Below are 13,755 nucleotides of genomic sequence, written 5' to 3'. Positions count from 1 at the left end.
CATCTTGATTTTTATTCTCCACCCTGAACTCAATGGATTCGTGGTAGATCAATTTCAGGATATTAATGCCTCGTAAGATTTTGTGAGAGTGCAGGGCGTGCACCTTGTAGAAGACGGGAAGGTTTCTCGTCGGAAAATAGCCTGCATTGCGATTTATTGAAGCTAGACGAGCAACTGCAGGTCTACCCCAGCCCTCAAGTAACGTTACCCTCAACGTGTCTGCTCGAAGTGTCGAAGTTAAAAATTCCGTTCCTGCTCGCTTCCGCCGCCACAGCTTAGCACGCGAAAGGGTACGGCAGGATGCTGAACGCGTCTCACTGCCGAATGCCAGCTCCTCCGCTAGTGGCGCTGCGCGCGCTTTTTAAAGCGCCCCCTATAGTTCTCGCACGGAGCTTATACTGGCACCCTGTATAGATAGTACCAGCAAACTATATTGAATCACGGGAAAAAAAAGGTATAATATCGTATTTCATAACAGAGAATGCCAAACAGAAAAGAAGCGTTATAAAAATTGGAGACACTAGCAGCTCGGTTCAAAATGAGTTTATTTCAACGGTAATTGTAAAAAAATTGTCAAAAACAAGCGAGACCATGCAACGAGACAGCAGGCCCATTTAGTAAGGTACTTAAAAAAATCATCAGTATAATAAGACAATGTCCTTTGTTCAAGATGAACTATGTACATGGAATTCAGCTTTCGGCACTCTTCGGGGCACGCACACTTCCGTGATCCGCTCCCAGGGCGCGCTTCCGTTGAGACAAGACTAGGGCCTAAGGGTGCACGAGCGTCACGTGACCGGAGTCCTCTGCCGGTAGATGGACGACGGAAACCAAATGGAGTGGCTGAAGGCATTGCACGACCAGGAAAAGGACCTCGGGAGGAAGAAGTCAACGACATCCGTCTGCAGAAGGAACCGAACATAGTCAATAGAATGTTCCTTGAAATTACATCCAGCCCCGCAGGGAGCGTTGGATCTTTTCACCAACGCAACCTTGTCGCTATACTTACAGCCAGAACCCACATGACAAGACTTTCAATAACAAAGTGCACATTTCTTGGCCTGCTCGGGAAGAGAGTGAATTCGAACGCGACTGCGAAATAAACCTTTCGAGAGAAAGCGCCTGAGGTGGAAGTCTTCACTATATGTTTTTGCCATATGTTTCATTTTGTGGTTGTGAGATCAATCGCACAACTTTATTTGGAGTAATGTCCTCTTTAGGAACTCAAAATTCCCGATCTGTCGATTTATCCTGTCGCGCTTTGTTCATCCCAATTTCACAACACCATATGTCGAACCTCCTTTGTAGCAAGGTGCTGAAATCTAGTCGCAGGCCGAACCAAAGAAATTTGATGATCGCGCCGTTTATAATTTGGTGCATTAAGACAGATTTGTGCCACATCGAAGAACATTTCCCTCTTCGTCATATTATCTTACGAGTCTTTCCGTGTTGCCACTTCCTTAGCTTCGCATAAATCCTGTTTTTTTTTAGAACCTTGGGAGTTTCGCCGAAAGCGCTACAACGCAATGAAAAATATACCAACCCTTGTTTGAGGGCAGTTGATTCTTGAGTAAAACTCGACAGTGTAGAAAATGACGATAAGACCCCAGCCGGCGATGAGTGTAATCCAGAGGAATACGTTCCAGAAACGTGCAGTCTTCTTTTTGGTGATGAACACAAACGCCACTGCATGGGGAGAAGAACGAAACACATTATCAAGTACTCTCGCGGACCCAACACGAAATGCATTTAAACAAATCGAGGAGTTGTCATTCTAAGGTTTGGCTGATGGCTGTCACACATGACAGCCAATATCTTGCTCAATAATGATGTCAAACAATCTAAAACGTTGAGTAAAGAAGGCTGCCAACCGAACAAACGTCGTCGACTTTGTACGTTTAATGGGCGGGAACAACGGCTGGCGGGGAACCGTACCTCCATAAAGAGACGTCATGTTTACGTTAGAACAATTTTCTTAAAAAGCGCACGAGGCTCGGAAGCATATTCGCGCTACAATTTTGTATTGGCCTTCGGTTTAACCAAATTCATTTCAGCTAAAAAGGCAGACTATGTGCTTATTAATGACAGAAGGAAAATTGTGAGCGACATTATTACGGAATGCACGCTAATAATTGAAAACATTGCGAGCTCCAGGTAATAAATTACAGAAGATGTGGTGGGCCGCCCGTATCATATCTTGGGGGTTAAAGTCAAATTTGGGGGTTTTACGTGCCAAACCAACGGCGGGCATCTGGCACGCCCCAGCGGAGGACTGAGGATTAATTTCGACCACCTGGGGATCTTTTGACAACCGAAAGTTCGGTTACACGGCGCCTTCTCCGCAGTAAGCCTCCGTCAGATTGCGGGCATTTCGGCCGGGATTCGAACCATCTCGGGGGCTACTTTGGATCTTGGCATTATTAATGATATTGCGGGTTTACGGCATAAACGCTACTAGGTCAGCTGCGTCGAAAAAAAAGAAAAAGGTAATTTACTTTGGTAACGGTTACCTCGATGTGATTAAAGGAACGACTTTAACTGTGTGCACTTACCACCAAGGGTACCAAACACGACCAAGATGACCGGAAAGAAAAATCTGTAGGTGACTGCCAAGATGTACTCGTGGACGACAGCCGAGAGGAAGAACACCACGAGCATGGAGTATTTCTTGTTCCGGTTGAAAGCCTGAGGCAAGACGTACGGGATGTTCAAGAACTCTCTCAACCTTTTCTATTACCCGTTCTACTTACCCTGTAGGCATCACGATAGACGTAGTTGAAGAGCCAGTCATGAACGACAAGATTCCACGACCTGTAGAAGTCCCCGTACGTGGTACTGTTCCACCAGTCCTGCGTGGCATAGAGACATGGATAGGCGGCGTGAAACTCCACGAAGAATAATGCACAAGGTCATTAGCCTCTGCAGTTCGCTAAATGCCAATAGTTCCACAGCGGTTTGGTAAATGTCAATTACAGGTTCATGTGATTCTGGAACTTAGCAAACTGAGTAATGAAGCGGAACGAACTCTATGTGCTGTCGCTAAAGAAGTTTGATATGATAGCCATATATGTCAATTGTCTCATCACCAGTACCGTTTGATTTTGTTGGTACTCGGAGCTTCAGTTTTGCATCTATATGTGCCGAACCGGAGCACATATGGCATGGAAGACCCCTCAAAACTGTTCGCGGCTTCAAGTGATTCAAGCAGCACGACTGGTCACTCTATGGGCACGAAAAACACCGAATTTGTTGAGCCGCAGCAGATATGTTAACAAGACAAAATAGGTTTAAAACAGAACCTTACCTTTTAAAGAGAATAAAGAATCGAGGTTAGTTTTGAAAAGCTAACGTGCACAATTCATACATTTGCATCGGCTGGTCATTTCATTGCTCGGAATTTGAAACGGCGTCACTTAATTCGTCTTCTCGACCGAAAGGCAAAACTTCTCGGTAGCCCTCTGAGAAAATTGGAACTTGCAAAGTGTAATTCTAGCTTTTTCAGAAGCGGGTTGTGTTCACCCAAATATCAGTTAAACAATTATGCATTTCAAGTTTAACGTTGCAAGATTGACTTTGCCCCTTGACCGGCTTTCTCTAGGCAGGGTACGAGCAGTTGTAAAAGTCCAGGCCTTGTCCCCAAGCGAACAAAGGTCACACTCTACTGGCAGATATTTCAAGTGCCTTTTCTTAGAAACGTGACCGACCGATGACAAAACACCGCCTGTGAACATGCAGTGCTACTGAAGATTGCTCAATACGCACAGAAGGTGGTTCTGTGAAGTCATCGGACAGAGTTACGGGCTTTTGTTGAGTTAGTTGGTTTATGTGTGAATGTGGACAGCTGATTTTGTTTTCAGCATTCAGGTGAACAACAAAATACAGTTTGCACGCGAAATGATGGAGGCACTAGCCGTGGATAACGCTGCCGAGGGATGCATCGGCACTCATTTAATCACGCAAAAAAAAAAAAAAGAAATGTATCTGTGCCGTGCCACGACTAAGTGATACGGAGGATGAGTAGTTGGAGTCACATGATCATTTAAGGTTTTAGTGTTTTTATGCGTATATATTGAGATAACAAACCTTATTAAACAGCAGTTGCTTGTCAGCGGTGTCCCAGTTCTCTTATAATTACCTTGTGTTTTGTTAAAAAGGAAAAAAAAAAAAAAAAACGTGTGATGCCCACATTCACATGGAATAGACTTCGATGTTTGCCGCGAGGCAGGTCCAATGCGTGGCCAGCCTCACCAGGTAGAAGAGGCGGTCTCCGAAGCGCATGGCCTCGGCGAAGATGTTGAGCCAGCAGTGTAGGAAGCCGTAGAAGACGAGAAACATGGAAATGCTCCCCAGCAGCATGATGGCGCAACCGGTCAGGGTGAAGCCCAGCAGCTGGAAGCTCTCCTTGCCGGCGTCGCGGAACAGGTCCTTGATGAAGTGGTTCAGCACCACCGAGTAGAGCAGGAAGCAGGCCAAGAACTGGCCCAGGTACCAAAGCACCAATCCCCAGCGGACTTTTGGTGTCCTAGGCAGGGCATATGGCATGGCTTAGATTGCAGGCGTATCTTCAGACTCTTGCGTGGTAGTGTACCAGGGGTTCTATTTGTTGCGCTTTTTGGACTCCCATGGCGACTAGGGAGACGGAAGTGACGTAGGTGTGAATGAACGTTATCTCGACAATACCACGCGTCGATCGGCTTACCGATGTCCGCTGACTTTCATCAGCGAATCTACCAATCAACATCCAGAGAGCATTGTTGACGTCACATCCCTCTCCCTGGTCGCCCTGGGAGTCCAAAAAGCGCAACATAGGACCCCAGGTCACACCGGCGTTTATGGCTCGGCAGTTTGTTTTTGAGCTACCCAGGCGTTCCTTTTTTAGCTACCCAGACTAAACACATATTTTTTTAGAATATACAGGTTTTACTCTTTCCGTCTTGCTATTAATTATTTCTAAATTCAAACTAGCTATTGAGAAAACGATAAGTGAAAGTGATGCCAAAACCGATATTTCCCAGCACTCTCCCTTGGTGTGCCGTCGCATGTATTATAACTAGGATTCAAGGACTTCGGAGTTTATTTCTCGTGAAATTCGGAGCGCGTTTTTGCGGAGTTTATTTTTCGCTGAAAATTCGGGGTTTATCGGAATTTACTTAATTTTTTTATTCCCATTTTTTTAATTTGGAGTTTATTTATTGTATTCTTATATTTTAAAAATGCACAAACAAAATAATCAAAGTCCGGGTACCATGACCCGTTGTCCTGAAGAAACCTGGACGTGCTAAAAGGCAAACCCTTTTTGTTTTTTCGTAGTCCTATAGATTTCAAAGAAAATTGATAAGGCATCACTTCGGGACCAGTGGCCCTGTGCTCTTATGGAGTTTATTTGTAAAAAGCCATCTTTGTTTTGCTTTTAACTTTGTCGTTGCAACCTCGAAATTCGGAATTTCTCATATAAATCTAAATTTCGATACATTTACCGGCGATGTTTTTCGGAGTTTTTCTGATTTATCCGAGAAAAACGGGACCCTAATGATAACCTTAAATGAAAGTCGAGCACGCGGCTCAAAAAACACTATTTTACACTTTTTTTTTACGTGAATTTACCATACTAGCCTAGATTTACTTGCACCTCCTGCACCGGTGCAGAAAAGTGTAGGGCAGTGTACTTCCCGGTCGTATCTCCATACACATACCGGAAGTACACTACCCTACACTTTTCTGCACTGGTGCAGGAAGTGCAGGTACATCGAACGAACCTACCGTTTCATATTACACCATCTGATGTCACGTTTATTAGTGTTGCCAGTATGCTATACTGGCATCACTTAAAATCTCTCTCAACCTCTCTGGCCAGATTCAAAAGAAAAAAACCTTCGCGAAAAAAATGATTCTGACTTGTAATTTTGGTTACTGTGAGGCAAATTAGTGGCAATAAATATTTCACTGCAGTCTAAATATTTGTTTACAATAAAATGTAATAATTTTGAAAACACATAGTTAATCTGATGAGTATGTACAACAGGCAATTTTTTGACGGCGGGGGGGATGGGTATGTACAACAGGCAATTGTTTGACGGCCCCTGCTAGTCAAAATAGGGAGTCGTGAGTAGTTAGAAAATGGCGAATATCTGCACAAAAATCATTAATCCTTTTTTTATTATCTAGAATCGAAGGGCATTGCGCACCACTTTAGTGGTATGAATAGGACACTCTTCCTTCTCCCTCGACGAAGATGTTTTGGTGGCGCCACTTCGCGGGCGACCTCTTCTAACGGAGCTGGTAGGACGTGAGCAGACGACGCGCCATGTCAATGCACGGAGTGGCCATGTTAGTTTGCATTTACGGCGGTTAAAAATAGTTTATTTCTTAAAGAAACTTGTATGACTTTGTTATGAGTGATCTTTCTAATTAATAACAGCGCCTCGAAGTTGCTTTTTATATTAAAAATATTTAAAATGTTCGAAAACAAGTCTGGAGCTTCACTTTATAACTTGCGCACTTTGCCTCGGGGCTATTCACAACCTCTCCCCTTTTTTTTGGGGGGGGGGGGGGTGGGGGGGGGGGGGAAAGGCTGTTGTAGAAAAAGGTTTTGCTTTCACCAGAGTAAATTAGGTGTCTTCTTAGCTGTGCACGCGCACACAGTTGTGTTGCAAAGCGCCGCATATTTGTTTTAGCTACATTGAGCTTGCCGATACCGACGCTTCTATCCAAGTCTGACTCAAGAGTTGCTGCCCAGCAAATGCTCGTCAGCAACTGGGGCTTAGCTCTTCCCGAATCAAATACGAGCGAAGAAGTTTGTCGTTTCGCGACTTCTGCTCGAAAGAGAAGCATACGTTTTCATAAATCCTTATATTGTCGGAAATGGCCCGGCAAATTCAGGCGATTGATTAATTTGTTCTATACAATTTTTATTAGGAATTGTTTACAAATTTAAAATCTCTCGCTGAGAAGCGCATCCCGCATTATGCGAATTTGGATCCGCAAAATCAACATACAGACGGTAGTAAATTCATAGCAGGTGTGCACCTCATTTTGTTTGGGATGCTGAAGTGTCACCGACTTACTGGATTTAAAACTTCGATCGCATGTCTTGCATCGCGTCGACCTGGTAAATAAGCAGGCATTTAATTGAAACGACTCCGGAAGCCAGCCACCGCTTCTTTCTGCCAGTTATTTTTAGAAAATATTTCTTTATTGATTTACAAAATTAAAGAAAAAGAATCAACTTGGAACAAATAAGAGACCAGCACTCGCAGAACACATTGGAACCAACAAAATACACGGAGTTCCTTTCCCTGAAGTGTTTACTACACACGCGAGATGATCTTGATTTGGATTTCTTATTTTCAATTTGATGAGACATTTCTGTGTCAGTTTTATTTCGTCCGAATAATAATAAAAGTGCACTCTATTCGCTGTAGTAGATGTTGTAGTTGGGTAATGCGCTGGATATTCTATTTTCATCATCCAGCTTTTTGTACTGGGGTAGAGAACAGCACACCACCATCCCGACGCTTCAACATTTCAGCCGAAACTGTTTGTTAGCGTGACTACGCTTGCCATGGTTTCAAGCTTTGGTAAAATGTTCTACTACAAATATCACTTCACCAAATAAACACAACGCGTGAAACAGGCTTTGCCGCGCGTTACTCAAACAGCGCATGAAGCGAGATGACGAGCCGTGGGATCCAAGATCTGCGCTGTCTGTCCCAGTCTGTCCTACCCGTGACGTCACAAATGATGATAATGATAGCTAGAGAAGCGTCCCCTGTAGTTTGCACACGCCGCCAATAGCGCGAGTGCCAAGTTGGGGCTAGAGCAACTATGAACTGTAGAACTGCAAAAGCGGTTGCACAAATGCACGCCAAAGCACGTTAAAGACACCATGGCTAGCAGTACTGGATAAATTTCATCTACTGCGTGAACCAGTGTCATCGTACAGGGACAAACCAACCTCAAGCTGCCTGAACAGCTACCGTGGCAATTTGCTTCGCCGAAGCCGGCAGCACAGGGGTGAAAGAAGAGAGTCTGCTGAGCAAACTTTTTGCTGGAGCCAAACTGCCATGGGCAAATACACTTTTGTAATAAAGAATTCCACTCTAGCGGAATCGTCCATGGCACGTCACGCGACCTGACGTCACGTGACTAATGGTGTGAAATCGTGGTACCACGTTATGTCAGGGTATCAATAACGTTACTGGATCCAATAACATAGGTAACATGATGTCGCGGGACACCGCCACATGATACCATGAGTTAATTCCGTCATGTGGCGTGACATCACGGTGTCACGTGACGTTTCCTTGCACCGTGACGTCACATGACGTCAGGTCACGTGACAGGTAACAGAATCGATCACAGGGTGTCAGTAAAAAGAGACCACGATAACCCACCACTTTATTGCACTCAGTTCTGCATATGATCTTTGATCGGTAGATCCGAGTATAGCTGCACATTTTTTTTTCACGTACTAAATAGCTATGGCCAACAAACTTCTTTCAAGCATGCGCTCACCTTGGGTACGAGTCCCTGTAGATGAGGGTAGGGGCGAAGAGGAAATAGAGCACGCTAGGAATGCCAGGCAGCACCAGCTCCTGGCCATTCTCGGGGCTCTTGGCTGCGCGTAAAGAAAGGGGTTGAGAAGTCTCGCTTACTGCTCCGGCGAATTAGCGCAGCGGCGGCAACTTACCTTTGAGTTGGGCGTAAGTGAGCACCCGACCAATCATCTCCCTCACGTACCCGTACACCTTCATGATGAGACGGACCTGTGGGACGGAGGAGAGGATTTCTTGTCGCTTCCTAGCGTGGAAAAACCACAGCCCACAAGACGGTCGAGCATAGCACTCGCCATATACACCTTTCCAAAAAACGCTCCTAGGCCGCCGCCATGTTGCTGATGCGGATGCGGCTGGTGCGACTCTCGCGCCCTCTATCAGCTAGAAATTTCTGCCAATCTCTGGGACTGTGACGACCTGCTCAGCGCGGTTCTCTACCTACGTTTTTGCGGTTTTACATTCGACGTTTTCTCGCCCCTCTTGAAAGTTTCCACTTAATTTTTTTTTTATCCGTGTTGCGTACCCTTTTCGTGTTATCTTCCATTGTGAGAAGTAAGGCTGGGAAGTGCCTGCCATTCAAGCTTTTCTGCTCGACATTCACGTGAAACGAAGGAGGTGAAGGACATCGAACGACCCTCGACGCAATTTTGCGAACATTGTTCTCCCCCCTCCCAGAGATAATCTGCGTAGAATCCTCTCAGTCATCTCCAAAAATAGTTGTCCGGGTTGGGGTGAGAAACGAGTCAGTCGCGCTTGTTTCTTTACCTTGGTGCGGTTGTGAAAAAAGGAAGCTCTCCCCAAAACGTGCCCCAAAATGAAGTCATCTCAGATTCCGTCCGATTGTCAAGATGTGACTGTCGTCGACTGTGACTGTGTTATTTGAGATCTTTCTCAAATAAATTCTTTTGGATAACGCTGCATCGTGTGGTACGTACGATATATTGTTCAAATATTAACACTTCCTCAATTATATGTCCGTGTCCTGTCCATCGGTAAACACGTTATTTGTGAGCGTGAAAAATGCATGACTTTCGGCCCTCTTCTGTTGCAATTTATTTTTGACAGCAAAGCGCTTTGTCGTTTCACATCCGGCGAATCCCGCGGCGCCGTCTAAACTTATCGTAAGAAAAAAAAATAACAAGAACTATTCATTCCAGTCGCATTCGTCCTGTCGCGCGCGTACCCAACAAAAATAGTTACAAGTTTTTTTGGTTTTTTTTTTTGCTTTTTTTTTTTTCAAATGTGGCACAGTGCTTTCTCAATGTCCTCGGGAACATACATGTACCATGAAACACAAAATATAGCGGGAAAATACGAGAATTTAGCCGCCAGCAGCGTTTGAAACTGCGCCTACGCAGGCTGCGCCTATTGAAATCACAGTCCACTCGGTTAGGGTTAGGAGGGATGCCGGTGAGAGTCTAACCTCAAACTCAGTGACTGGGCTCGAAAACGGTTTGTTGCCCCTGGGGTCGAGTGTTTTTTGGAAAGGTGTATACGCACCAACGTGCCAATTATGCAGGGGGACGTGCCACAATTCTTGTTTTTTTACTCGTTGCTTTATTAGAGCGCAGCTCTTAGGCGCCCGTTTCCGTGTTGAGCGGCGTCAGCGTCACCGTATCCGCGCGGTGCATGATGAGTAAATTCCCCGCTAAATTTAGCGCAAAAATATTCCCGCTAAATCTAGCGCAAAATTGTCCCCGCTAAACCTAGCGCAAAATTGTCCCCGCTAAACCTAGCGCAAAATTGTCCCCGCTAAACCTAGCGCAAAATTGTCCCCGCTAAACCTAGCGCAAAATTGTGCCCACTCAACCTAGCGCAAAATTGTGCCCACTCAACCTAGCGCAAAATTTTCCCCGCTAAATCTAGCGGACAATTTTCCCCGCTAAATCTAGCGGGAAACTTTCCCCGCTAAATCTAGCGGACAACTTTCCCCGCTAAATCTAGCGGACAACTTTCCCCGCTAAATCTAGCGGACAACTTTCCCCGCTAAATCTAGCGGAAAGCTTAACCCGCTAAATCTAGCGGAAAGCTTAGCCCTCTAGACCTAGCGGAAAATTTCCCTTCTAAACCTTGCGCAAAATTTTCCCCGCTAAACCTAGCGCAAATTTTCCCCGCTAAATCTAGCGGACAATTTTCCCCGCTAAATCTAGCGGACGATTTTCCCCGCTAAATCTAGCGGACAATTTTCCCCGCTAAATCTAGCGGGAAAAATTCCCCGCTATATTTAGCGGGAAAAATTCCCCGCTATATTTAGCAGGAAAAATTCCCCGCTAAATTTAGCGGGAAAAATTCCCCGTTAGATTTAGCGGGAAAATTTCCCCGCTAAATTTAGCGGAAAAAATTCCCCGCTAGCTCTGGCGGAAAAATTTCCTCGCCAAATTTAGCGGAAAGTGTTCACCTAAATGGGATGCGAGCAGGAGAGGAAGAAAGGCATAGCCCCCTCTCCGCACCTTCACTTCCTCCTCCTCAAGAACTGAGCTCTAATTCGGCATTGCAGAGAGTTGTAAACGGCTTTCATTTTTTTTCTAATGCTTTCGCTGTGAAATGTGCGTTAAACAATACATGCGCCATCATACCTGCTCGAACGCGATGATACACGCAGACAGCGGTGGCAGCTCGTGAACGAACACGTAGCTGGAGGGAAGCACCACGCAGCATCCGAGGTACACCAAAAACAAGGTCGCGAAAACGAAGTCTGCGAGCCCTGTAAAATCCCATAAAATATATGCACGGATCACCTTTCGTCACTAATATTAGTACACTGACTATATAGGCCATGTAGACTATGTAGGCCTGGAAGCAATAAAGGTATCGCAGATTCGCATACATACATTTTGTTGTTCAGCCTATGTTCCACTCTGAATTACCACAAGCATTAACACACGCGGGCACCCTCCGACCTACCTCTTTGCAAGCAGTGTCGACAGGAGCTACCAACGGTCACACTTCTACTTTGTTATGCCCGGCTCTGCAAGCCATTCGCAACAACCAGGGCCTTCTTTACACCGAGCGCCCTGGGCGAAATCCCACCGCTTTTATGAGCCCATATCTACTAGGTGAGACTTCACGTTGCTAGTAAACGTGTGAGTAGTGGCCCAACATGGTTTTGTCGGTTGAGAACCGCTTTCTGAAAACGAACGATAATCGGGTCAATAGCGTGTCGGGCGCTGTGTTCAAATAAATCAATTGGGGGCGCGGCGGCTCTCCCCTGTTGATGGCGGCCTGTGCCCACCGACTAAGGCCGGTACCGGCAACAGCCAAAATCCAGCAGGAATCCGAACCCTCCAAGACAGGATGCACCCCATCGACCATACCAACGAAACACTATCTCGCATTGTGGGCCTTTGCCAAGAAGGTCCATCCCGTCTGCAGAACTTAAGTACTGCTGACGCCCACCCCCAAACAGGCCAAAAAACATCCCGATGCTATAAATTAAGTGTCCTGTTCAGTCATTCACATAACTGAAATTTTGAAGCTGGCAGTACTTACAGCTCTTGGTAACGGTCCGGCAGTGCGCCCATAGCTGGATGGAGGGATGTACCAGGAACAGAATGCTGACGTTGATGCCAACGAGGTACGAGAAGATGGTAGTGATTCCGGTGGAATTCAACACGATGGTCGAGATGTCGTCGTGCAACCTGGCAAGAAAGACGTGGATGACTGCGGCGCGGCCGACGTGGGCTTCTTTGGACCCTTACCTTTGTGGATCGAAGAAATACGATGTGACAAGGATGACGCTGACCAGGAACAGAAAGGCCACGAAGATGTTGAAAACGGTCCTCAGGTGCTCATTGGCCATCAGGTCTCTAAGAGTATGACAGGGACAGTTTTCTTTCTCACGTTATCGTCTGACCTGCTGCGTGTAACTTTCATCAAAGCCTCTAAACATAAAAAAAAAAAAAAAAAACTGCTATAGATGTTTGCGAGTAGCCGCGTTTCGAATGCAGTCTGACCGTTGTGGATGGAAAAACGCTTTGTTTGGGCGCCAGTCTGGAAACCGTGGGTACGCCTCAGCAATGATAAGTGCATTTTAATAACAAAGAGGAGATTGGAAGACTGGTGGAAATTATCGAGGATTGAATGACGTTCAACTAGGCTAGGTGGCGCAAGCTACCGCCCAATATAAAAGGTACAGCCGTGAGCATTCATCCATCCATCCATCCATGCTTGACTGTAAGACGACTATATTCAACACCAGCAGCCAGCTGGCTGCGCCCAGAGGCCGTACTTGCAAACTTTTATAAGCACATCGAATGCTCAATGCACCAAGACATTTTGGGCGCGAGACGTAGCTTTGTTTTTGTTGGCGACAACTTTGAAACGAGGCTGTTGACAGGCGCTTCTCTCTTTCCGGGGTTTTAGAAACATTAGTGCGTTAGTTGACGCCTGCCCATGACGTTATCACATCATACTGGTGGTTATTTATATATACTTGGTCTGGCCAAGAGAAACAAATTCGATGGTCTTATGTCTACTGGATACGGTACGCGCTCGGCATCAGTGCCACCACAATGGAGGCTGATGTCACGAAGCCCTGCATAGTTGACTGAAACCTTCCGAACATTATACTCGAAGAAAAAATGTTATGGAAGAACAGCTTTCTTTCGAAAATATGTTGGTGAAATACTGCCTTGATCTTCGGGGAAGGGATAGTTTTGTTTATTTATTTGACTCGATGAATTTGTTGATCTACAGATGGGTGTTTCAGTCAAAGGTCTTACGTCAGTACTTTGGCAGGACGCCGGGTTTTGATGCTGGGTAGAGGGAAATAGCACCACAGGGGATGCTGCCTCTGGTAATCAACGCATTATTGATTCCCGCGATATCTACCGGAGTTGGTGATTGCAGGACAAGCGGCGACAAAGAAAATGCGGTAGCTTTTTCGGTGGGTGGTACTTTAGTTCGGGTGGTACTAGGGGAGAATGACCCTTAGTCTTTCGGTGCCTGGTGTGAGTGATGCTTTTAGCTCAGGTGATGCCTAGGGCAGGGTTTTGTACGGAAACATTACGTCACACCGTAGTCTCTTGGTGACACTGCGCGCTTCTCTTCAGCACATTCGGAAGCGCGCTTTCCTGCCCTTTCCACATCTCGTTCCGCACGCTCTTTTTAAAGCACCTGTTTCTGCTCCTCTCTTTCTTGCCCTTTCCACCCCTTACGCTCTGCGCGTTTTCTCACACCACCTGCTTCTGCTCCTCCAGTT

At 45.9% G+C, this 13,755-nt stretch overlaps 1 protein-coding gene across 1 annotated transcript in view; it reads right to left on the bottom strand.

The window, feature by feature from the left end:
* Positions 1–528: 528 nt before the first annotated feature.
* The window catches only part of LOC8030512 (sterol O-acyltransferase 1), a 29,164-nt gene continuing 15,937 nt past the window's right edge, over positions 529–13,755 (bottom strand). The window contains exons 5-14 of the mRNA XM_040205661.3: positions 12,254–12,361; positions 12,045–12,193; positions 11,132–11,259; positions 8,690–8,765; positions 8,515–8,617; positions 4,249–4,522; positions 2,751–2,849; positions 2,553–2,685; positions 1,544–1,686; positions 529–902 (exon numbers count right to left, since the gene is read on the bottom strand). Coding sequence (XP_040061595.3) covers positions 789–902; positions 1,544–1,686; positions 2,553–2,685; positions 2,751–2,849; positions 4,249–4,522; positions 8,515–8,617; positions 8,690–8,765; positions 11,132–11,259; positions 12,045–12,193; positions 12,254–12,361 — 1,327 coding nt within the window. The 3' untranslated portion in view covers positions 529–788. The remainder of the gene's footprint in view (positions 903–1,543; positions 1,687–2,552; positions 2,686–2,750; positions 2,850–4,248; positions 4,523–8,514; positions 8,618–8,689; positions 8,766–11,131; positions 11,260–12,044; positions 12,194–12,253; positions 12,362–13,755) is intronic.

The sequence above is a fragment of the Ixodes scapularis genome, unplaced genomic scaffold (genome assembly GCF_016920785.2).
Source record: "Ixodes scapularis isolate PalLabHiFi unplaced genomic scaffold, ASM1692078v2 PGA_scaffold3__209_contigs__length_174095766, whole genome shotgun sequence".
NCBI classification, from domain to species: Eukaryota; Metazoa; Arthropoda; class Arachnida; order Ixodida; family Ixodidae; genus Ixodes; species Ixodes scapularis.
Note: the sequence above shows the minus strand (reverse complement) of the source record. Positions and strands in the feature narration are given on the sequence as shown.